Below are 27,761 nucleotides of genomic sequence, written 5' to 3' on the forward strand. Positions count from 1 at the left end.
AACCAGGTTTTAAATTGTAAGACATTTCCAGGGGCAGATGTGGACTCTGACCACAATCTATTGGTTATGAACTGTAGATTAAAACTGAAGAAACTGCAAAAAGGTGGGAATTTAAGGAGATGGGATCTGGATAAACTGAAAGGACCAGAAGTTGTACAGAGTTTCAGGGAGAGCATAAGGGAACAATTGACAGGAATACAGTAGAAGAAGAATGGGTAGCTCTGAGGGATGAAGTAGTGAATGCAGCAGACGATCAAGTAGGTAAAAAGACGAGGGCTAGTAGAAATCCTTGGGTAACAGAAAAAATATTGAATTTAATTGATGAAAGGAGAAAATATAAAAATGCAATAAATGAAGCAGGCAAAAAGGAATACAAACGTCTCAAAAATGAGATCAACAGGAAGTGCAAAATGGCTAAGCAGGGATGGCTAGAGGACAAATGTAAGGATGTAGAGGATTGTCTGACTAGGGGTAAGATAGATACTGCCTACAGGAAAATTAAAGAGACCTTTGGAGAAAAGAGAGTCACTTGTATGAATATCAAGAGCTCAGATGGAAACCCAGTTCTAAGCAAAGAAGGGAAAGCAGGAAGGTGGAAGGAGTATATAGAGGGTCTATACAAAAGTGATGTACTTGAGGACAATATTATGGAAATGGAAGAGGATGTAGATGAAGATGAAATGGGAGATACGATACTGCATGAAGAGTTTGACAAAGCACTGAAAGACCTGAGTCGAAACAAGGCCCCAGGAGTAGACAACATTCCATTAGAAATACTGATGGCCTTGGGAGAGCCAGTCCTGACAAAACTCTACCATCAGGTGAGCAAGATGTATGAGACAGGCGAAATACCCTCAGACTTCAAAAAGAATATAATAATTCCAATCCCAAAGAAAGCAGGTGTTGACAGATCTGAAAATTACCGAACTATCAGTTTAATAAGTCACAGCTGCATAATACTAACGTGAATTCTTTACAGACGAATGGAAAAACTGGTAGAAGCCGACCTCGGGGAAGATCAGTTTGGATTCCGCAGAAATGTTGGAACACGTGAGGCAATACTGACCCTACGACTTATCTTAGAAGCTAGATTAAGGAAAGGCAAACCTACATTTCTGGCATTTGTAGACTTAGAGAAAGCTTTTAACAATGTTGACTGGAATACTCTCTTTCAAATTCTAAAGGTTGCAGGGGTAAAATACAGGGAGCGAAAAGCTATTTACAATTTGTACAGAAACCAGATGGCAGTTATAAGAGTCGAGGGGCATGAAAGGGAAGCAGCGGTTGGGAAGGGAGTGAGACAGGGTTGTAGCCTATCCCCGATGTTATTCAATCTGTATATTGAGCAAGCAGTAAAGGAAACAAAAGAAAAATTTGGAGTAGGTATTAAAGTCCATGGAGAAGAAATAAAAACGTTGAGGTTCGCCGATGACATTGTAATTCTGTCAGAGACAGCAAAGGGCCTGGAAGAGCAACTGAACAGAATGGACAATGTCTTGAAAGGAGGATATAAGATGAACATCAACAAAAGCAAAACGAGGGTAATGGAATGTAGTCGAATTAAGTCAGGTGATGCTGAGGGAATTAGATTAGGAAATGAGACACTTAAAGTAGTAAAGGAGTTTTACTATTTGGGGAGCAAAATAACTGATGATGGTCGAAGTAGAGAGGATATAAAATGTAGACTGGCAATGGCAAGGAAAACATTTCTGAAGAAGAGAAATTTGTTAACATTGGGTATAGATTTAAGTGTGAAGAAGTCGTTTCTGAAAGTATTTGTATGGAGTGGAGCCATGTATGGAAGTGAAACATGGACGATAAATAGTTTGGACAAGAAGAGAATAGAAGCTTTTGAAATGTGGTGCTACAGAAGAATGCTGAAAATTAGATGGGTAGATCACATAACTAATGAGGAGGTACTGAATAGAATTGGGGAGAAGAGGAGATTGTGGCACAACTTGACAAGAAGAAGGGTCTGGTTGGTAGGACATGTTCTGAGGCATCAAGGTATCACAAACTTAGCATTGGAGGGCAGCATGGAGGGTAACAATCGTAGAGGGAGACCAAGAGATGAATACACTAAGCAGATTCAGAAGGATGTAGGTTGCAGTAAGTACTGGGAGATGAAGAAGCTTGCACAGGATAGAGTAGCATGGAGAGCTGCATCAAACCAGTCTCAGGACTGAAGACAACAACAACAACATGTCATTAATGCAGGAATATACACGTGGCAACTAACTCTGAATGCCAGCATCACTTTTATTCGAATTCTCTTGTGTGAACTTTCACCAACTGTTGTACAAGCCAGGTATTCTCTTTATTTAACATTAGAATCAGTCTCTGCAGGGTGCTTACTCGTAAATATTCATAGGAAAGATGCTTTTCTCTTAAGCAATTGCTATTGGCAGATGCTATGGAACTGTGTGACAAAAAGGTATTAATAAATATCACAAGTCCAGTTGTGTTACAGTGTTTCTGTTGTTGATCAGCCAATGAATCATGAAAACTGAATGACAGATCCTAAAAATCGTCTTGCTGTGGCACCCTCTGAACATGGCCTACATATATGGAAGTATAAAATGGGAGTTACAAAGTGCTGACATGTTCCAGGACCTGACACTGTGCAATCTTCAGAAATGATTGATCTGCAGGATCAACAAATGGTAAATGCATGAGTATTTGCAAAGGTATGCATAGTTTAAGAAGTAGGACAATGTCGATTAGGAGAGAACTACAAAATGTAATTAGGATATTGCTTTTTTTCCCCAATCTACAATGTGTCTGTGAATAACAGGGACAGACAGTGTAATGGCATGCTGAAGTCAACAGTCATTGAAGATGGAATGGATAACATATTGGATAAGTAAAACTAACTGAAAACATTTTAATAAATTCTGAATTTTCTGGACAGGAAAGTGCCGCAGGAACAGGAAATTATGGTGTAATTAGCAAGCATTTGACAATGCAAACCCAAATATCCATAAGTTATCACGAACTGACAGTAGATAACAAAAGTAACAAACTTCTAATACAAATTTTCGAGACTATTAAAGACAGTAACCACAATGTGACCCAGAAATTTGAAACCTGTCATCATGAACGGATCTGAAGTCCACAAATTAAAAGATTTAAGTGTGAAAATTGAGAGGAATGGAAGTTCTTAAGAATTTTAATACATAACTGCCAGAAGAATTTAGTGTAAAAAACAAATAATGTGAAGAAGCAAGATGGGATATTTTTACTTCCCTCTTTTTTTGCCATCTGCCTCTTTAAATTCGTCTTTTCACTTTTAACTAATTATCATTAATATACATGAGTATATTCTGCATTTTCATAAAAGAGAAAGGTTCGCCCTCAGTTTTAAAGAATACAATACCAGATCTAATTTTGTGCTTAGTTTTATGTATGTAACTGATTTACTAATTTATTTCGACTATTCCTAGTTAACACTTTTGTTATGGGGAGAAATCAGTAATTGTTTCATAACTTAAATTCTATTGTGTTTCTGTACTTATTATAAACATTTGGAGGAAGAACTAATAGTATTATTAAAGGATACCAGAGTGAGCTATGAACAATCAGAAGACACTTTTCTGAGAAGTATTAGTTGTGAAACAAACAACAGTTGGTGAAACTGAGACTCTCAATACCCACTGGTTACTCATGCTGAGCTGGAACGATGAATGGTTTAAAAACACACACACACACAAAATTGGGACAAGATTGCAGCAGAATCAATAGAAATTTTGATTCAAAGGTTACCATTATCCACGCTTGGAAAAGTTTCACTGTTGGAACACTGCAATGTGGAGGAATTATGTTTAATACTGGATCAGACAGAAGCAATGTCAAAGAGTAGAGACAGAGGAATGAAGGAAGCAGCAAACAGAATTAATAGCACGGCCTTGAACAGAAAAACAGCAGCTGTGGCAATTTCCATAACAATGGACACTCAGGAACAACAATTATCAGAGAGAGTATACAGGCATGCTTTTGACGACTGCTCGATGTACAATTTTTACGATAATTACAGGAAAAATGAAGGGGCAAGATAATCAGGTGATCAGTTCCAACAGAGAGGATACTGATGCAATGATTATTGCAAATTTATGAATAATCGAAGGAGGTTGCCAGACCGATTGCTAGTTAGAAATAATAATGAGAAATGCATATCAACACATCAAGAAATGGAAAACTAAAAGAATTTCCTAACTGGACCTGGTTGGTTTTGAAGACCAGAGAGGGACAAGGCAACAGTGAAGTGTTAATGACAAATGGCTCTGAGTACTATGGGACTTAACTTCTGAGGTCATCAGTCCCCTAGAACTCAGAACTAATTAAACCTAACTAACCTAAGGACATCACACACACCCATGCCCGAGGCAGGATTCGAACCTGCGACCGTAGTGGTCGCGCGGTTCCAGACTGCAGCGCCTAGAACCGCTCGGCCACCCCGGCCGGCGAAGTGTTAATCACAATTTTAGAGAGTGAGACATATGGAGACTCTGGCAGCAAGTTCCATGCAGTCTCAGCCACACTACACTGACAGGAAAAATAAATAAATAAATAAAAACCAAGAAGGAGTTGTGCGAGATAATTAAAAGTTGGTAGGCAGGTGTCTTCATCTGAAAGAAGATGTCTATTTAAATTCTGCACCAGTCACATAAGGGTGACGCAAGTAGCACCACTAGGAGGATGCAAATCATGTTTCCTTTAAATATGCACTGTATCAGTCACGAGAATTAGTTACATCTTACATTGGTTGTATTGAGTTGATGTGAGTAAAGAACGAATATTTCATACATAAGGGATGGCATTATGAAGGCTGCGGCCACTGATCGATACAAATAAAACAGTTTCTGCAACAGTCACTATGCATTTCAATGGTTCACACTATCATTGTAAGGTGCAGAATTGTTTATTTACATGCTTGGTGTTGGTGAAGAGTACAGATGTCTTTTCACAGTCACAAACCAAGAGCAGTGTATGTTACTTTTTGTCTTTTTCTATGATCAAAATTGTTGATTTAGAAAAGGAACTTTAGAGGTTAAAAAACATGAATTTCTGACAGTGAATTGTACTTACAGGGAAGATGGAGTTGTAGAAGGTCTGCATACTGTTGCTTGATGTATGTCCTCTCCACTGCACATTATATATAACAATACCAGAGAAGGAAAGTTGCTACTCACCATCTAGCGGAGATGCTGAGTTGCGATAAGCACAGCAAAAAGATTCACACAATTAAAGCTTTCAGCCATTAAGACGCGCCCCCCCCCCCCCCCCCCCACACACACACACACAACTTGCACACACGTCTGCAGCCTCAGAGAGCTGAAACCACACTTCGAGCAGCAGCACCAGTGCATTATAGGAGTGGTGACTGGGTGGGGGTAAGGAGGAGGCTAGGGTGCGGAGGGGGAGGGGGAGGGATAGTATGGTGGGAGTGGTGGGCAGTGAATTGTTGTAGTTCAGGCGGAGGGCAGGAGAGTAGGTGTGGAGGGGGCAGGGGGTAAGTAGCGGAAGGAGAGAAATAAAAAGAAATTAAAGACTGGGTGTGGCGGTGAAATGACGGCTGTGTAGTGCTGGAATGAGAACAGGGAGGGGGCTGGGTGGGTGAGGACAGTGACTAACGAAGGTTGAGGCCAGGAGGGTTACGGGAACATAGGATGTATTGCAGGGAAAGTTCCCACCTGCGCAATTCAGAAAAGCTGGTGTCGGTGGGAAGAATCCATATGGCACAGGCTGTGAAGCAGCCATTGAGATGAGGGGTATCATGTCTGACAGTGCGTTCAGCAACAAGATGGTCCACTTGTTTTTTGGCCACAGTTTGTTGGTGGCCATTCATGCAGACAGAAAGCTTGCAGCACAGTGGTTGCAGCTTAGCTTGTATATCACATGACTGGTTTCACAGGTAGCCCTGCCTTTGATGGGATAGGTGATGTTAGTGACCGGACTGGAGTAGGTGGTGGTAGGAGGCTGTATGGGACAGGTCTTGCATCTATGTCTATTACAGGGGTATGAGCCATGAGGTAAGAGATTGGGGGCAGGGGTTGTGTACGGATGGACGAGTATATTGTGCAGGTTCGGTGGACGGAGGAATACCATGGAAGGAGGGGTGGGAAGGATAGTGGGCAGGACATTTCTCATTTCAGGGGATGACGAGAGGTAATCGAAAGCCTGGCGGAGAATGTTATTCAGTTGCTCCAGTCTCGGATGGTACTGAGTTACGAGGGGAATGTTCCTCTGTGGCTGGACTGTGGGACTTCGGGAGGTGGTGGGAGACTGGAAAGATAAGGCACAGGACATTTGTTTTTGTACAAGTATGGGAGGATAATTACAGTCAGTGAAGGCTTCAGTGAGACCTTCAGTATATTTTGAGAGGGACTGCTCATCACTGCAGATGCGATGACCACGGGTGGCTAGGATGTATGGAACGGGTGGCTAGGATGTATGGAACGGGTGGCAGCTGTCGAAGTGGAGGTATTGCTGGTGGCTAGTACGTTTGATATGGACGGAGGTACTGATGTAGCCATCTCTGAGGTGAAGGTCAACATCTAGGAAGGTGACATTGAACTTAGATAAATCAGATTTTACAAAGAAACAAATCAAATTTTTAAGACATATAATCTCACCAAGAGGAAGTGAAACACATCCATCAAAGTTGCCTGCTGTAAAAAAATTTCCGGCATGACAGTGCGAGAAGCTTTTCTTGGTCTGGGGGAGTTTTACAAGAAATTCTTGGAAGAGCAAAACCGTAATGAATTTATTGAGAAATGGTACCTACAGATATGAAAAAAGAACAGACAGATGATTTTCTAAGAATCAGTTCTGATACTGCAACATCAGGATTTAAAGGAGGACAATGGTATGAGAAGTACAGATGAGGATACTAACGAAACTAGTGAGATGTAAACATATATGCAAAAGTGAATTATTTGAACGAATAAAGTATGCAATATATGGGTGGCAAGGGACTGCCAGTATTTGCCTGCAGTGAGTTAAGTTGTAATAGACCTTGTGCTTCAGCTGGAGTGACAGTGCAAGTTCTTGTTTTGTATATGGTGCACTTCCAAGGGCAATATCATATTAACTAATAAAACATGAATGACTGTGACAAGAGATATTATGCTTGTGTGATGTATATTTGTCATTATTTCACAGAGCAGGTAAGGAGCAGAGCAGTTTCATTGCATGCTTGTGAACATGGCAGCTATGATAAATGTTCTAACATGTGCATTGTGTTTTTTTCATGCAACATCAGAGTGTGGGTCTGAACTCTAGCTGAGCATCTGCCACATTCCTTATATCTGACATCACAGCAGTACGGGGAGAGGACCAATAAGTGGGCAATGCTACTCGAATGAGGTGATGTTCAAGAATACGTGTGAGCAAGGTTGGCAGTCTACATACAAGATCTGCTGAACCACAATGCCCTTCAATTATAAGGTCCAATAGCCCTCCTCAGCATTCATAACACTGAAAAATTTACATGTACAGTGACAGAGAGCACCATTACTAGAAATAACAAAAATTAGAGAAGTTTTTCTTTGTTTATTTCTTTCAAGTGGAGTGTACAAGTGCTAAGGATATTGGAATGTCAAAAAATAAATAAATAAATAAAAAGCAAACTATATGGGTATAATGCTGTGCAATGTGTGTAATATATATGTTCCCCTTTGAATATATTTATGTTTGCTTGCCAGTAGTTTGTTAGCATGTGTCACTTAGTTAATTTTTGATTTACAATCCTTTTTGTAGCATATACATATTCAAGGGTCATGTTGTTGATATAAGGTACAAGTGTAGAGAACACGAGAGTTTCTTGCCTGTTCACAATAGAGACTTGAGGTTAAGAGAATCTATTTCCTTACTTGGTAAGTTTGAATGATAGCTTAAAACAGTTGATAATGTTTGAAGGATATGTGGCATACACTTGCACACTTAAAGAATATGATATTTGTAAGGAGAAAAGAAATGTTGTCTTAATTTGCTTGCTGTAGTGAGTATAATGAATAGACTTAAGATACTGTATGCCGTTTGAGAATAATAATATAATAATTATTGCATTTTATATATGATATTTGCATAAATAAAAACTAACAATTTACACATGAAACTATACTGGATGCATATAACAAGGGATACAAATATTCGAATATGTGAATGCATTTGTGTTTATAAAATAAATGAAGGTAGATTGGCCACATGAAGATTCAGCTAATGTACTTCACATACTTTTGACTCTTTCAGAAACTTTACCTACATCAAATGAAATGCATACAGAGAAAGTTATTCTTTATATACTCATTTATTTACATTATGTTTTTACAGAATACACATTTTTTATTATATACAGGTTGTCCCAGGAGGAATGGCCAACATTCAGGAATAAGACAGGTATGATCATTTGAAGCAAAGCAAGTCTAGTAAACATGGGCTCCAAAATGCATTCCTTAAGAGCTACGAGGACTTCTTCACCTTTAATACTGTGAAACACATCTCTTCTACTGCAAGCTCTTTGCTGTCCATATTCTGAGATGTGGTATTATGTACCAAAACAAGAAAAAAATTTCTAGAAATATCTACAGTGCAAACCTTAAGAGCTTTGAGTACCTGTTCATCTTTGCTACTGTGAAACACATTTCTTTCACTGAAAAAATGCTCATAACTCTTAAGTTATACATTTTGCAGCCCACTTTACAACATGATTTTTTTTTCTTTTCATTTTTTTGTCCATACTACCTCCTCCCCAAAATATGGAAAGCAAAGAGCTTGCAGTAGAAAAGACTTTTATGACAGTATCGAAGATAAAGAAGTGCTCATAGCTCTTCGGGTACACATTCTTGAGCCCATGTTTACTAGAATTTTTTGCTTCAAATGATTGTTCCTGTCATATCCCTGAATACTGACCATCCTTCCTCAGATAACTTGTATTTTATATATTTTACTTTCTCTCATTCTCACTCTCTCCTTTTATTTTATTTTGAATAGTGATACTGTGAGAACAAGTTAACAATATTCATGAATATTTACAATTAATTTAATTAACTATTTAGCTATTTTAATAGCATTTTATCAATTTCTGTTTCTTAATATATTTTTATAGCAAAAAATTACTTCAAAGAAATTAATTTATTCACTGTATGGAGATGTAATATATGCAGTTTAATCTTCATAAATGTAATATAGCACAGGAAGGCATAGTCCTTTGTTTCAACAATGTAGGAAGTAGCTTGCCATGTCAACAACACAGGTGTATATGGGTGGCAACTAACACTGCGAGCCGCCATCATCCAATTCAAGTTCTCTTGCGTGAACTTTTGCCAACTATTACCTGGGCATGGCGTGCTTTTGGTTTAGTGTTAGAATCACTCTCTCACATATGCTGCTTGTAAATATTTGTAGAAAATTTGCTTTCTTCTCAAGCAGTTGCTTAGTGACGGGTGCTATGGAATTTGTGTGGAACTGTGTACATAATAATATTTTATTTGTTTGCAGATATATCTGCAGTTCTGTTGCATATTGAAATCCCTGTGCCACTGTACCTAGCTCACCACCTGAAGAGTCACAAAAAATGGCATGGCCCACTGATAAAGTGGAATAATGTATGGTCATTTGTTCCTGCATTTGAAGGGAAACAATGCTGCAGCATTCCATTCCAAGTTTTTGGATGTTTACAGCAACAATGCACTGTCACATAACAATGATGCAATGCTTCCAGTGTGGTCACATCAATCTGAATGACAAAGAATGAAGTACAGATCATCTCTTAGTGAATATCCAGGAATAAAAAGGAAACAGAGGCCTTGGTGCCTGGAAACCAACTCAAATATGTTTTAAGTAACAAAACCAAGAATGTCATCCTGGATTATGAGTGGTTGTCACAGATAGAGGTACCTTTGTGAGTGCCCCAGGGAAATGTGATAGGATCACTGTTGCTATCTATACACAGAAATGATTTAACAGACAGGGTGGGCAGCAATCTGCGACCATTTGCTGACGGTGCTATAATGTACAAAAGAGTGTTGTCTTTGAGTAACTATAGGAGAATACAAGATAATTTGGACATAATTTCTAGTTGATGTGATGAATGGCAGCTTGCTCTAAATGTGGAACAATGTATATTAATGCAGGTGAATGCAAAAAATAATCAAATAATGTTTTGATTAAAAATCTAGGCTTAACATTGCAAAGTGACATGAAATGGGAAGAGTATGTAAGATCAGTTGTAGGAAAGGCAAATGGCCGACTTTGGTTTACTGGGAGAATTTTAGAAAAGTGTAACTCACCTACACAGGAGACCATGTACAGAACATTTGTGCGACCCATTCTTGAGTACTGCTAGAGTGTTTAGGATCCCCACAAGGTTGGATTAAAGAAAAACCTCAAACCAATTAAGAAGCGTGCTGGTGCTTCTGTCATCATTAATTTCAGTCAGCTTGTGAGTGCTACAGAAATGCTGCATGAACTCAAATGTGAATCCCTGTTGTACCAGAGGTTTGCTTTTTATGAAACACTATTGACAAAGTTTAGAGAATAGGTTTCAAGACAGGCTGCAGAATGATCCTACTGTCGTCTATATAAATTTTGTGTAAGGATCATGAAGACAATATAAGAGAAATCACAGCTGTTATGGAAGAACATAGACACTAATTTTCCCTTATCTTCACTTTTGAGGGGAACAGGAAAGGGAATGGCTAGCAGCCATAGAAGCCACCCTCTGCCATGAACAGTGTGGAGGCTTGCAGACTATATATATATAAAAGTAGACATAAACACAGTTTTGCTTCCATCAACTGTCAGTAACTGGATGATAAACAAAAGCAAATGTTAGACAATTTCATTGTCTCTTGCCTGGAATCTCATTTTGATACAGGCATATCTTATGTATGTGTTCTGAAATATTATACGGTGCTGGGTTTACAAATATTATTAACAGATTTTACATAAAATTAAGTGGCATTTGCCACCATTATTTTCTCATAGAACAAAAACTATACTATTTCTGTTCATAGGGTTTTAAGTCAAAAGACCTTCATTTAATTCACATTCAGATTCAATATTCATGTTCAAAATAGTTCATTCCGTCCCCTCCTCTCTGAGACACCGTTCTCTGCACAACTTAAGCATTTTAAACATTTCACTTATGATCTGGCTAGCAATTAACACATTAAATAGAGTCCAAAATAAATTATGAAAACAGTGCAGCCACCAAGAGTTTAATTGTTTTGTTTTTTACATTATATGGGAGAATTTTCTCAATCTTCAGATTTTGTGTGATGATTAGGGGACTATCTAATGAGGTTGTGCTCATGTGGATGACTGCATTTTTGTAAGAAACTAGAATATGAAAATTCACTTGTTGAAGTCATTAACACATATGACATTGCCAATAATGATTCTGCTTTTGTTTATATATGTGTACATCTGTCACATAAAACAGTACAAAAGACAACCTATGAAACCTGAGTTGAAATTCTAGTCTTTAATTTGACAGTTTGAATAACGGTGAATTAACTTTGCTATCCTCCATTTTTATCAAATTATGTTGCCTAACCTGGAGCGTTCTATGTTAGTTGTTGTTGCACGGCTCAGTATGAAGACAGCTTGACATCCAGCTCTCCATGGCAATCCATCCTGCACAAGTCTTTTCATGTATCTGTACAACCATGCAATCCCACGTCCACTTGAATCTGCCCACTGCACTCGAGCCCCGTCTCCCAATTTTACAACCTACTTACCCCCCTCCCCACCCCTCCTCCTCCTCCTCCTCCTCCACACACACACACACACACACACACACACACACACACACACAATAACAACAACAACAACCATTAATAAATCAACCATTCCCCAATTTAACTCCATGTGGTGCTCAGAAAAAATTGTAAAATTGAGATAAAAATAATGCAAGAAACATTGAAACATACCACTAAAATTATTATGCACAGTGCTCTTTACAACTGAAATAAGTAATATATTCAATAATTTTAGGCTCTAAATACATCAGATTGCACGTAAAGCACAACCTGCCCAAATAGATGCAAGTGCAAACAACAGGGAAAAGTACTGTATCAAAAGGATACTTTCTGTACTATTACTGCTGATGGTCTTAGTTACAGTCCTAAACATACTCCAGATGCTGGTGTTTCCTGATCCCATTCTTGCACTACTTGCTAGTGTACCCCTCTTAACAAGAGCTATTCTCTTCTTCTTGACTAGTATCATATCCATTGTTTGCATCAGTCGTTTCTCCACAGCCTGGACATTCTTTGGATCAACTGGCCTTCATATAAGTAAAAGATAATTTCAAGTTTAACAAGTAATTCATAGCAAGTCTGATATTAGTACCAAAGGTTGAAACTTTTATTGTTGTGACAAGAAATTAGTATAAATGGTATTAATAACAGGTACTCAATTAAAACTAAAAAAGCCTTTACTTCCACATGCCACACCAAAGTGGGGCACTACAATGATTGGCCACAAAGTAAACACCATTTAAGTTGGAGCAATGTGAGTCAACTGGGAGAAGAACCTGGAAGTAAATCAGTTTCTCATTCATTTTTAAACTGTGTAACAAAATCACACAGGAAAAATACAAGGTTATGGAAGATGGATAAAGAATGAAGTATCTGTGACAAAATGGTGCATCATTTATAACAAAGTCAAATCTGCAAGTTGATAATACTTACCCTCTCTTGTCAAAGGCTCAAAGATTTAACACAAAGTTCTACACAATTTTCATTAAATCTCTTCTACATGAAATTGTTCCATTTGTAACCATTTCAAAAAAGTTGTGTGAAAGATACATTTTTCAAATGTACACAAATAATGTACAAAAACAAAAAGTGAAGCAGCCTTCACAGTGCTTGACTACTATATGAAAAATGTGATGAATTATTTTAACATGCTGTGATGGTTCTCTAAATAAAATCACAATACCATATAGTAACCAACAGTTATTAAAATGGTGTTCAGCAAAATGAAACATAAAACACTCAGCATAAATGAAGTGATAGAACCCAAAATAAGCACATTTAATCAATTTCACTAAAACACCGTCCACAGTTTCTTTGAAGACACAAGTCATGTAATAGCCTTCAGAGTAAACAGGTCTAAGAGCTATTGTATTACCTCCAGTAAATATGACAGATATCTTGCAAGTATGGCAAGTTACAGTAGATCTTCAATATCTGTAGACTTATTCACAGCCTGGCTCACTGCTGAACACTCACTAATATTTTTTGGAAATTGCATACAATATTACAAATGATAACAGAAACTGACATCTCTACTGTATGTTTAGCAGTGGGCATTTGATTAACCGTTTAGTTTTTACAAAATTAATCTTATTTTTGGGATCTAAATAGAAACAACTTGTGCCATTTTCTTCTTTATAAACTCCCCCATTGTGTGAGGTTTCTCTGCTTTTGCCATACTAAAAGCCAAGGCTTTTCTGCTTCTTTTGTAAACATGGACATAACTTTACTGTGACCTTGAAGTTTTCCTTCAATGATGCACATTCAGAATGTCTTAACTGAGAACCAACAGGAAAGCCTACAGACTTCCTGGCAGATTAAAACTGTGTGCTGGGCCAGGACCCAAACTTAGAAACTTTGCTTTTCACAGACAAGTGCACTACCGACTGAGCCGCCCAAGCACAGTTCACAATCCGTCCTCACAGCTTAAGTTCCGCCAGTACCATGTCTTATTTTAGAGGCAAGCCTTTACTGAAATTGCAATGATAAGTATCATGGCATTTAAGATGACTTGTCTATAACTGTGGGAATGTCATTTGACCCATTTACTGTTTCTCTCAGCAAAAACGAATTCCTCCTCCCACTTTTTATTAACCACTCTTTTCTGCTCTTCTTAACATTTACCAAAAAAATTTTCAGGCTACTGTCAACGAAGTTGGAGAAATGTGTGATGTAAACTGTGACGTCTTACAATATATTTATTCACCACCAGACTATCTTCACAGTGCCAGCACGAAAACAGAAACAAAGTGAAAACTGTGAATATCAACACAAATTACATTTTCATGAGAATTATTAGTCAGAAAAATCAAATGTACTTATGAAAAATATCTATGTGACAACTTTATATGAATTAATAGAGGGAAACATTCCACACGGGAAAAATATATCTAAGAACAAAGATGATGTGACATGTGTGGATGGATATGTGTGTGTGTGTGTGCGCGAGTGTATACCCGTCCTTTTTTCCCCCAAGGTAAGTCTTTCCGCTCCCGGGATTGGGATGACTCCTTACCCTCTCCCTTAAAACCCACATCCTTTTGTCCTTCCCTCTTTCCTGATGAGGCAACAGTTTGTTGCGAAAGCTTGAATTTTGTGTGTATGTTTGTGTGTCTATCGACGTGCCAGCGCTTTCGTTTGGTAAGTCACATCATCTTTGTTCTTAGATATATGACAACTTCATATGTCATACATGCTATTTCATCAGAAAAGTATACACCATTGCTGACTTGAAAATGTCATAAAATGATACTTAATGCCCTAATACCAACTTAAGCAAGCAGAAAACATTGAAAACATGTAACAGCAACAGGTTAACACACAACTGTTGATCAAATAAGCTACAAGCCAAAGTCAAAGAACAAGTTCCAAAATACACTATAGCACAGTCACAGAGAGATACACATGCACTCAAATTACAATAAAAGAGCTACAATAAAAGAAGATTCAAATTAATTAAAATATATTTTTCCCCTCAGTACAATTTTTCTTTTCTTTTTCTTTTTTGTTCTTTTTTCCTTTTTATTATTTTTTCCTATTTTGTTTTTCAGTTCTTTTCAATACAATATTATGTAACATAATAGTCACATGACACTATTATAATGTTGCATGACGTAATGTCACATGATAAAAGCAAACCAACCATTTGGTGAGAACCATCATGTATAAAAATATACATAGACATGTACAATAATAAGTAATACAACAGTCACATGATGTTATTGCAAAGTCACCTGATACTACAATGTCACATGATAAAAACAAACTGACCATTTGGTAAGACCTACAACATGAAAATGTACATAGATATGTGGTGTTAAACAATTATATTAGGCAATCCAGTTACCATGGATAATTCAGACTGGCAGCAGCAAAACAATTCCAATGTCAAATCCATATCAGTACCAATCAGAGGTTCTAGGGTACAAACGGCGTAACAAAATGAGGAACTGCATACTGCATACAGTATTATGTAATATAGTATTCACATGATTCTACTAAAAAATCCACTGAAATTACAGTATCACAAAACAAACCAACAATTTGGTGAGATCACCGGCATACAGAAACCTATACAGAGGCACAAAATGGTGAAACATTATAGGAAGCAATACTGTGAAAAACAAAGGGCATAAAGACCAAACAATAATCGAAACAATTCCAATGTCAAGTCCATATCAGAAGTTTGGGGATAAACATGTTGTTGTTATTGTTGCTGGGCTCTTCAGTCCAGAGACTGGTTGGATGCAGCACTCCGTACTACTCTATCCTGTGCAAGCTTCTTCATTTCCAACTAACTACTGCACCCTACATCCTTCTGAATCCGCTTAGTGTATTCATCTCTTGGTCTCCCTCTAGGATTTTTACCCTCCACACTGCCCTCCAATATTAAATTGGTGATCCCTTGATGCCTCAGAATATGCCCTACCAACAGATCCCTTCTTCTAGTCAAGTTGTGACACAAATACCTCTTCTCCCCAATTCTATTCAGTACCTCCTCATTAGTTACATGATCTACCCATCTAATCTTCAGCATTCTTCTGTAGCACGACATTTTGAAACCTTTAATTCTCTTCTTGTCTAAACTATTTATTGTCCACGTTTCACATCCATACATGGCTACATTCCATACAAAAACTTTGAGAAAAGACTTCCTGACACTTAAATCTATACTAGATGTTAACAAATTTCTCTTCTTCAGAAATGCTTTTCTTGCCATTGCCAGTCTACATTTTATATCCTCCATACTTCGACCATAATCAGTTATTTTGCTCTCAAATAGCAAAACTCATCTACTACTTTAAGTGTCCCATTTCCTAATCTAATTTCCTCAGCATCACCCAATTTAATTAGATTACACTCCATTATCCTCGTTTTGCTTTTGTTGATGTTCATCTTATAGCCTCCTTTCAAGACACTGTCCATTCTGTTTAAGTGCTCTTCCAGGTTCTTTGCTGTCTCTGACAGAATTACAATGTCACTGGCAAACCTCAAAGTTTTTATTTCTCCTCCATGGATTTTAATTCCTACTCCAAATTTTTCTTTCATTTCCTTTACTGCTTGCTCAATGTATAGATTGAATAACATCGGGGATAGGCTACAACCCTGTCTCAATCCCTTCCCAACCACTGCTTCCCTTTTGTGCCCCTCAACTCTTGTAACTGCCATCTGGTTTCTGTACAAATTGTAAATAGCCTTTCGCTCCCTGTATTTAACCCCTGCCACCTTCAGAATTTGAAAGAGAGTATTCCAGTCAACATTGTCAAAAGTTTTCTCTACGTCTACAAATGCTAGAAACTTAGGTTTGCCTTTCCTTAATCTATGTTCTATGATAAGTCATAGGGTTAATATTGCCTCACGTGTTCCAACATTTCTACGGAATCCAAATTGATCTTCCCCGAGGTCAGCTTCTACCAGTTTATCCATTCATCTGTAAAGAATTCACGTTAGCATTTTAATCCATAACTTATTAAACTGATAGTTTGGCAATTTTCACACCTGTCAACACCTGCTTTCTTTGGGATTGGAATTATTATATTCTTCTTGAAGTCTGAGGTATTTCGCCTGTCACATACATCTTTCTCACTAGATGGTACAGTTTTGTCAGGGCTGCTTCTTCCAAGGCTATCAGTAGTTCTAATGGAATGTAGTCTTCTCCAGGGGCCTTGTTTTGACTTAGATCTTTCAGTGTTCTTTCAAATTCTTCACACAGTAGTGTCTCTCCCATTTCATCTTCACCTACGTCCTCTTCCACCCTTGTAAAGACCCTCTGTATACTCCCACCTTTCTGCTTTCTCTTCTTTGCTTCGAACTAGTTTTCCATCTGAGCTCTTGATATCCTTACAAGTGATTCTCTTTTTTCCAAAGGCCTCTTTAATTTTCCTGTAGGCAGTATCTATCTTACCCTTAGTGAAATATGCCTCTACATCCTTACATTTATCCTCTAGCCATCCCTGCTTCGCCATTTTGTACTTCCTGTCACTCTCATTTTTGAGATGTTTGTATTCCTTTTTCTCTGCTTTATTTACTACATTTTTATATTTTCTCCTTTCATCAATTAAATTCAGTATCTCCTCGGTCCAACTCGGTAGCTTAGTGGTCAACGCAATAGAATGTCACTCCTAAGGGCCCGGGTTCGATTCCCGGCTGGGTCGGAGACTTTCTCTGCTCAGGGACTGGGTACTGTGTTGTCCCAATCATCATCATTTCATCCCCATTGACACGCAAGTCACCGAAGTGGCGTCAAATCAAAAGACTTGCACCCAGCGAATGGTCTACCTGGCAGGAGGCCCTAGTCACACGACATTTATTTTAGTATCTCTTCTGTTACCCAAAGATTTCTACTAGCCCTCATCTTTTTACCTACTTCATCCTCTGCTGCCATCACTATTTCCATCTCTCAAAGCTACCCATTCTTCTTCTACTGCATTTATTTCTCCTTTTCTTGTCAATTGTTCCCTAATTCTTTCTCTGAAACTCTCTACAACGTCTGGTTCTTTCAGTTTGTCCAGATAAAGTCTCCTTAAATGCACACCTTTTTGCAGTTTCCCCAGTTTTAATCTACACTTCATAACCAATACATTGTGGTCAGAATCCACATCTGCCCCTAGAAATATCTTACAATTTAAAACCTGGTTCCTAAATCTCTGTCTTAGCATTACATAATCTATCTGAAACCTTCCAGTGTCTCCAGGCCTCTTCCACATATACAACCTTCTTGCATGACTCTTAAACCAAGTGTTAGCTATGATAGTTATGCTCTGTGCAAAATTCTACGAGGTGACTTCCTCTTTCATTTCTTATCCCCATTCCATATTCATCTACTATTTTTCCTTCTCTTCCTGTTCCTACAATCAAATTCCAGTCACCCATGACCATTAAATTTTTGTCTCCTTTCACTATCTGAATAATTTCTTTTATCTCATCATATATTTCTTCAATCTCTTTGTTGTCTGCGGAGCTAGATGGTATATAAACTTGTACTACTGTGGTAGGCATGGGCTTCGTGTCTATCTTGGCTACAATAATGCATTCACTATGCTATTTGTAGTAACTTATCAGCGCTCCTATTTTTTTATTTATTATTAAACCTACTCCTGCATTAAACATAGTGTAACCAATTAAGACACCAAGGCTAAATTCACTTGTAATGGTGTCATACAGAAACTGAAATTATTTTCATATTATTACAACATGTGTGAACACACAGTCCATCACTAAGCAATTTGATTAAACTTATTTCAGTAATCTGAATCTAGCATATGCCCAATACACCTTATATTATAAAACGTCATCATTATTAACAATCTAATAATGAATTTAACTATCAGAAAACATGTACACATCTGTTATCATATCCGAATGATGCAGCTCTAAAATTATTCTTAACCCTTCTAGTATTAGGTGCCTAATAACAGAAAAGGATGTCTACGATAGAAGCTGGTGTCAGCAACTAACAATGATGCGCCAAGTGCTGATGGGGGGAGGGGAGGGGGTAACTTTATCAAAATTTAAATAACATGTACATGCAAAAGTTTTACGTAATTGGGACAGGGGTGTCTAGTTTATGAGAAGTCAAGTACACACAAAGGAACTACAGTTTAACCACATTAAGTAACTTAAATACGCTTTACATCAGTGTGTAATAATAATAATAATAATAATAATAATGTTGCCACTGATAACGCCATAAAAAACGCTGGATGACAATAACATAACACACATCATTAATATAAGGTGCTGTATACATTACTCATTAACAGCTACCTATGAAAAGATGTGTGTGCGTATGTGTATCTATTGTTGACAAAGGTCCTTGGCCGAAAGCTCTAAGTGTGAAAGTCTTTTTGTTGAGCCTATCTGCGACTCAGCACCTCTGCTATGTGGTGAGTAGCAACTTCCCTTTTCATGTAAATGTAAATGTCGTGTGACTAGGGCGTCCCACTGGGTAGACCATTCGCCGGATGCAAGTCTTTCGGTGTGATGCCACTTAAAAAAATTTCACGGATTCTTTGTCCCTACCACCTGTTATAAACATTTGAGTCTTTTGAGTCTCCCAGTCTATATCTGGTAAATTAAAATCTCCACCCAAAACTATAACACGGTCAGCAAATCTACTCTACATACATACAACATGTGTCTTCAAGGAAATGCAAGACATGTTATTTGGTCTTTAGTGTGCCAAGGTGCAGTGTCACGCCACTTCAAACAGCATTCATCTATTGCACGTCACTGTATTTCACTCTGTCGAATTCAAACGTGTATATTTTGTAATGGACGCCATCAAACCATATTTAGGACAGTGGAAATTAAAATGTCTTGTGGTGCCTCACCTACTCCCAGTCACCCGATTTGACATCCTGCCCCTCATTTAAAAAATTAAAAAATAAAAACCTCGCAATTAATACTGGAATTATTTGTAACCAGAAGAACAAGAACTCCTAAGAAAATTTGCACTCTTTATTGCCTATTAGCTCATAACTTGCTGTTTTGTGTGACATAAAATTAAATATAAGATACATAAAACCAAAACCAGTAAAGACAAGAGACAAGTAAGACACAGTACACATTTCTCTAATCCTGAAGTCCTAGCATTTTTTTCTCTCTAATCATGTTACGGCTTTACATGGCGTGCTATCCTTTCTGCGAAAGAATCTATCACTGCATCGAAGTTCGTCAAACCTTTTGCTATATGAAAAAACGAAATGTCGACATCTAATACTGAAAAAGCTGTTAACACAAATAGTACCCAAGATTGGCGTTGTTTATGGAGCTGATTAGATGTATTTTGTCACTGTCTGCTATATAAAACGAAATAGGCCTGTCTAATATTGCAGCAATTGTAATATACCCCAAATAAACGAAACTGTTTTGGAGCAAATGGTCATTTTTACAAAACCACAGAATATAATTCATGAAGAACCACTATCAAATGCCTGTCAGGCCTACTACAAGCAAAAAGCTTTATGTTAGGAAACAGTTTCACATTTCATTCATACCCTCTACCTTTCTATCTTCTCCTTCCTCGTTCTAACAATCTTGTCTTCAGTAACTCTGTAACTATTCCTGCCTGCGTCAAAACTTATTATCCGGTTAACTTCACCAACCCTGCTACAATCACCGGTTTAGTTATCCCGCACTTATTCTCCGGTTAGGCGTTATTACGTGTTCACGCAACACATTTTCCACACTACTACCGGAATAGAGCTTAGGGCCTGCTGGCCAGGGACTGTACATCTGGCCCTTACTAGTGTTGCAGTCTCACCAAAAACTTTCTATCAAAATTTCATTTTCTTGGATACACCAAGAAGATAACAAGTAATCTTTGGTCCAGATGGTTCCTTTCAGAGTATGCAGACACAATGGCACCTTTCTTAGCAATCATATACAACTGCTCACTTGACGAAAGGTCTGTTCCTAAAGATTGGAAAGTAGCACAGGTCACACCAATATTCAAGAAAGGAAATAGTAGTAACCCATTGAATTACAGACCCGTACCACTAACCTCAATTTGCAGTAGGATTTTGGAGCATATACTGTTCTCGAACATTATGAACCACCTTGAAGAAAATGACTTATTGATACATAACCAACACGGATTCAGAAAATATCGTTCTTGTGCAACACAGCTAGCTCTTTATTCCCATGAAGTAATGAGTGCTGTCGACAAGGGATCTCAGATCGATTCCATATTCCTAGATTTCCAGAAGGCTTTTGATACCGTTCCTTACAAGTGTGCATATGGAGTTATTGTCTCAGTTGTACGACTGGCTTCATGATTTCCTCTCAGAGACATCACAGTAAGTAGTGATAGACAGTAAATAATCGAGTAGAACAGAAGTGATATCTGGTGTTCTGCAAGGTAGTGTCATAGGCCCTCTGCTGGTCCTGATTTACACAAATGATCTAGGTGATAATCTGAGCAGCCCCCTTGGATTGTTTGCAGATGACGCTGTAATTTACCGTCTAGTAAAATCATCATCAGATGATCAATTCCAATTACAAAATGATCTAGAGAGAATTTCTGTATGGTGCGAAAAGTGACATTTGGCACTAAACAAAGAAAAGTGCAAGGTCATCCACATGGCTACTAAAAGAAATCTGATAAATTTTGGATCTACGTAAAAACACACAAATCTAAGGGCTGTCAATTCAACTAAATATCTAGGAATTACAATTACGAGCAACATAGATTGGAAAGACCACATAGATAATATTGTGAGGAAGGCGAAACAAAGACTGCGCTTTGTTGGCAGAACACTTAGAAGATGCGACAAACCCACTAAAGAGACAGCCTACATTATGCTTGTCCGTACTCTGTTGGAATATTGCTGCACGGCAAGGGCAAGTAGGACTGACAGAGGACATCGAAAAAGTGTAAAGAGGGGCAGCTCGTTTCATGTTAAATCGTGCAATAGGGGTGAGAGTGTCACTGATATGATACGCGAGTTGGGGTGGCAGTCACTGAAATAAAGGCGGTTTTCTTTGCGGCAAGATCTATTTACAAAATTTGAATCACCAACTTTCTCTTCAAATGCGAAAATATTTTGTTACACCCACCTACGTAGGGAGAAATGATCATCATAATAAAATAAGAGAAATCAGAGCTCAAAAGTAAAGATTTAGGTGTTCCTTTTTCCCACACGCCATTCGATAGTGGAATGGTAGAGAAGTAGTATGAAAATGGTTCGATGCACCCTCTACCAGGCATTTAAGGGTGAATTGCAGAGTAACAATGTAGATGTAGATGTAGATATAGAATCTTTCTTATCTTTTAGTTGTTTATTTCCACTCTGGTAGTCTGAATCTATGGCTATTATTAATAATTATAACAATGCTGGTCATTTGCAAACCCAGTCAACCACACAAACAAACACTGACTTTCACCCGTTCGGCTTTACTCCGCTCAGCTCGTATGGCCCCATCCCCTTTTGTCTGCAGGGAAGTTTATTTCTAGATGCGACGGGGATTCCCCTGGCAGAGACATCACATCACTATCCATGCATTCAAAAATCAGCTTATGATTCATTCAGATATCAACTCGGAATGTGTTCAAAATGTTCAAAAACCAACAGGGATGTGTTTCAAAATCATCTACATCTATCTACATGGATACTCTGCAAATCACATTCAAGTGCCTGGCAAAGGGTTCATCAAACCACCTTCACAATTCTCTATTATTCCAATTTCGTATAGCGTGCGGAAAGAATGAACACCTATATCTTTCCGTACGAGCTCTGACTTCCCTTATTTTATCCTGGTGATCGTTCCTCCCTATGTAGGTTGGTGTCAACAAAATATTTTCGCATTCGGAGGAGAAAGTTGGTGATTCGAATTTCGTGAGAAGATTCCTTTGCAACAAAAAACGCCTTTCTTTTAATGATTTCCAGCCCAAATCCTGTATCATTTCTGTGACACTCTCTCCATTTATTTCGCGATAATACAAAACGTGCTGCCTTTCTTTGAACTTTTTCGATGTACTCCATCAGTCCTACCTGGTAAGGATCCCACACCGCGCAGCAGTATTCTAAAAGAGGACGGACAAGCACAGTGTGGACAGTCTCCTTAGTAGGTCTGTTACACTTTTTAAGTGTCCTGCCAATAAAACGCAGTCTTTGGTTAGCCTTCCCCACAACATTTTCTATGTGTTCCTTCCAATTTAAGTTGTTCATAATTGTAATACCTAGGTACTTCGTTGAATTTATGGCTTTTAGATTAGACTGATTTATCATGTAACCGAAGTTTTACGAGTTCCTTTTACCACTCATGTGGATGACCTCACACTTTTAGTTATTTAGGGTCAACTGCCAATTTTCGCACCATTCACATATCTTTTCTAAATCATTTTACAGTTTGTTTTGATCTTCTGATGACTTTATTAGTCGATAAATAACAGCGTCATCTGCAAACAACTGAAGACGGCTGCTCAGATTGTCTCCAAAGTCATTTATATAGATAAGGAACAGCAAAGGGCCTATAAAACTATCTTGGCGAACGCCATAAATCACCTCTGTTTTATTCGATGACTTTCTGCCAATTACTACGAACTGTGACCTCTCTGACAGGAAATCACAAATCCAGTCACATTACTGAGACGATATTCCATAAGCACACAATTTCACTACGAGCCACTTGTGTGGTAAAGTGTCAAAAGCCTTCCGGAAATCCAGAAATACGGAATCTATCTGAAATCCCTTGTCAATAGCACTCAACACTTCATGTGAATAAAGAGCTAGTTGTGTTTCACAGGAAAGATGTTTTCTAAACTCATGTTGACTGTGTGTCAATAGACGTAATTCATAATGTTCGAACACAATATATGTTCTAAAATCCGGCTGCATATCAACATTAACGATATGGGCCTGTAATTTAGTGGATTACTCGTACTACCTTTCTTGAATACTGGTGTGACCTGTGCAACTTTCCAGTCTTTGGGTACAAATCTTTCCTCGAGTGAACTGTTGTATATGATTGTTATGTATGGAGCTAATGCATCAGCACACTCCGAAAGGAACCTAATTGGTATACAGTCTGGACTAAACTTGCTTTTATTAAGTGATTTAAGTTGCTTCACTACTCCGAGGATATTTACTTATACTTTACTAATGTTGGCAGTTGTTCTTGATTCGAATTCTGGAATATTTACTTCGTCTTCTTTTGAGAAGGCATTTTGGAAGGTTGTGTTTAGTAACTCTGCTTTTGCAGCACTGTCTTCAATAGTATCTTCATTGCTATTGCGCAGAGAAGGCATTGATTGTTTCTTGGCGCTAACATACTTCACAAACAACCAGAATCTCTTTGGATTTTCTGCCAGGTTTCGAGACAAAGTTTCGTTGTGGAAACTGTTATAGGCATCTCACATTGAAGTCTGCGCTAAATTTCAAGCTTCTGTAAAAGATCGCTAATCTTGGGAATTTTGCATCTGTTTAAATTTGGCATGTTTGTTTTGTTGTTTCTGCAACAGTGATCTAACCCATTTTGTGTACCAAAGAGGAACAGCTCTGCCATTTGTTAATTTATTTGGTACAGTTATATCAATTGCTGCCGATACTATTTCTTTGAATTCAAGACACATCTGGTCTACACTTATATTATTAATTTGGAATGAGTGGAGACTGTCTCTTAGGAAGGTGTCAAGTGAATTTTCATCTGATTTTTTGAATAGGTATATTTTTCGCTAATTTTTCGAGGATTTGGGGATTACTATATTCTATCTCGCTACAACAACCCTGTGTTCACTAATCCCTGAATCGGTTTTGATGCTCCTTATTAACTCAGGATTATTTATTGCTAAGAGGTCAAGTGTGTTTTCACAATTGTTTACTATTCGCGTGGGCTCATGAACTAACTGCTCAAAATAATTTTCAGAGAATGCGTTTAGCACAATTTCGGATGATATTTAAGCATACCTCCAGAATTAAACATGTAATTTTGCCAACATATCGAGGGTAAATTAAAGTCACCACCAACTATTATCATATGAGTCGGGTAAGTGTTTGAAATCAAACTCAAGTTTTCATTGAACCTTTCAGCAACTGTATCATCTGAATTGGGAGGTCGGTAAAAGGATCCAATTATTATTTTATTCCGGTTGCCAACAGTGACCTCTGCCCATACTAACTCACAGGAAGTATCTACTTCAATTTCGCAACAAGATAAACTACTTCTGACAGCAACAAACACGCCACCGCCAACCGTGTTTAGCCTATCCTTTCGGAACACCGTTAGGTTCTTTGCAGAAATTCCGACTGAGCTCATATCTGGCTTTAGCCAGCTTTCAGTGCCTGTAACAATTTGAGCAACAGTGCTTTCTATTAGTGCTTGGTGCTCTGGTACTTTCCCAACACAGCTACGACAATTTACAACTGTTACACCAATGGTTCCTGTATCTACGTTCTTCCTGTGTTCAGCCTGCACCCTTTGTGACTGAAGCCCTTCTTGTATTTCCCCGAGCACCTCTAACCTAAAAAAACGCCCAGTCCATGCCACACAGCCCCTGCTACTCGTGTAGCCCCCTCCTGTGTATAGTGGACACCTGACGTATTCAGTGGATCCCGAAACCCAACCACCCTTTGGCGCAAGTCAAGGAATCTGCAGCCTACACGGTCGCAGAACCATCTGAACCTCTGATTCAGACCCTCCACTCAGCTCTGTACCAGAGGTCCGCAATTGGTCCTGTCGACTATGCTGCAAATGGTCAGCTCTGCTTTCATCTTGCAAGCAAGACTGGCAGCCTTTACCACTACTGTCAGCCGCTCGAAACCAGAGAGAATCTCTTCTGATCCAAAGTGATACACATCATTGGTACCAACGTGAGCAACCACCTGCAGTTGGCTGCACCTTGTGCTCTTCAAGGCATCCAGGCGAACCCTTTCCACATCTGGAATGACTCCACCCGGTATGCACACTGAGTGCACATTGGTTTTCTTACCCTTCTTGTCAGCCAAGTCCCTAAGGGGCCCCATAACACGCCTAACGTTGGAGCTCCCAACTACCAATAATCCCACCCTCTGTGATTGCCTGGATCTTGAGGGCTGAGTGGTTTCCTCTGAAACAGGACAGGTGACACATCTGGCTCAACGACAGTGTCAGCCACAGACAGCACCAGGAACCTGTTTATCAGACAAACTGGGGAGAACTTAGTGTGGCCACCTGGGAAGTCTTTCGCCACCTGCTTCACCCTGGGGCGACCTTTCTTGAATACTGGTGTGACCTGTGCAACTTTCCAGTCTTTGGGTACAGATCTTTCGTCAAGTGAACTGTTGTATATGATTGTTAAGTACGACCACAGGTGAAGGGTCAGCCTCAGTGTGAGCAGTAACTGGGTTGGCCACCATTGAGGACTGATCGGAGGACTGTGACGTGCTGGACGTCCGTTGGATCCCTACAGCCGGCCCACAACAGCAGTGCCCATCCACTGCAGCCTCAAGCTGTGTAACTGAAGCCATCACAGCCTGAAGCTGAGAGCAAAGTGTCACCAATTTGGCTCGCATCCGCACACAACAATTGCAGTCCCTGTCCATACTAAAGTCCGTGGAAAACTAAACTATGCAGATAAATCGACTATTGGCACGTGCTGCGCAACTCTACTCTAGACCCTGATGGAAACACACAAACTGCGTCTAGTAATACGCAGATATTCAAAAACGATGGAAACACACAAACTGCGTCTAGTAATACGCAGATATTCAAAAACCTAACTACTGAAGCACTCAGGTGAAACTAAATAATTTGCCCCCAATTAGGAACTTATAATACGTCACAAAATCAGTTTATTTTCTGACGCAAATGAAAACGCGGCAACTGTGGCTATAGATATTAAATTTACACGCAGAAACTCAAGAAACTAAACTATTAAAGCACACAGATGATACAATAAAATTCACTCTTGGTTAGGAACTCGCAAATGATACAAAAGTGGTTACTTCCCTGTTGCTGCATCTGTCTCGGTCGGCTACTGCTGCTTGACTGAATGAATAATCGATAGACCAACGTGCGCTGGATGCTAGTCGCTTTGTGAAACAAGGTTTTTTCCTCAAGAATATGAATTTGGTGGCCCCCACCCCCTCCCCACCCTGAAAATGCCACCCAGGGCAGACACCCCGGTTTGCCCCTCCTCTCTTCCGCCACCTAGATCTAGGTCTCTTGCGCATGAGTGAACCTGGCAGCTTGGGTGCACCAGTAAAATCTTTACGTGTAGCATCTGGCTGCTTGATGCTACTGCTTATACAGCTAACAACCACACTTCCGTAGCCAGAAGCGGGAGAAGGTACTGCTCATATGCGACTCAACTGCGCATGCGCATGAGCCCGCTCACCACTGCTCAAAGGAATCTAATGTAAACAACTGTGACATCACGCTCATCAGAGGCAATTTGTTGTTCTGAAGCATAGCATAGTCTTCCTAAAGCCTTTGACACATTTTACTGTTGGCAGACGCTTGTATGAGCACTGTGTTTTGTTGTTGTATATGGCGCATTTCCTTTGTAACTTAAGTTTTATTTTCTTTTTTTCCTCTCGTTCATGTCTTATTGCTGCAGTATTATTCTACAGTACCGGCATACAGTAATATCCTTTGTTAGAATATTGGTTCTTACCGGCCAAAATTACGAAAATCTAACTGAAAACTAAAACAATGAAAAATTCCCGGAATTCTAAAAAATTCCCGGGTTTTTCCCATATCTCCCGGTTGTGCCAGGTCGTATACACCCTGTGTTGGTTTGTTATGTGATGCTCCAATTTCACTGGATTTTTAATAGTATCATATTATTATTATATTACATAACACTGTATGCAGAACACAGTTCCACATTTGATTACACTAATTATATCCTCGAACCTCTGATATGAATTTGACATTGGAGTTGTTTTGCTGCTGCCAGTCTGTATGATTCATGGTAGCTGGATTGCCTAATATAACTGTTAAACACCAAAACTTATGTACATTTTCATATGACGTAGGTCTTACCAAACGGTCAGTTTGTTTTTATCATGTGATATT

The 27,761-nt window shown here is 38.8% G+C and overlaps 1 protein-coding gene across 1 annotated transcript in view; it reads right to left on the reverse strand.

Moving 5' to 3' along the window:
* LOC124777439 (Golgi pH regulator A) overlaps positions 1-27,761 on the reverse strand; it is a 95,124-nt gene that overhangs the window by 35,224 nt on the left and 32,139 nt on the right. Inside the window, 1 exon segment of the mRNA XM_047252846.1 lies at positions 12,090-12,289. Coding sequence (XP_047108802.1) covers positions 12,090-12,289 — 200 coding nt within the window.

Source organism: Schistocerca piceifrons, chromosome 2 (genome assembly GCF_021461385.2).
Source record: "Schistocerca piceifrons isolate TAMUIC-IGC-003096 chromosome 2, iqSchPice1.1, whole genome shotgun sequence".
Lineage (NCBI taxonomy): Eukaryota > Metazoa > Arthropoda > Insecta > Orthoptera > Acrididae > Schistocerca > Schistocerca piceifrons.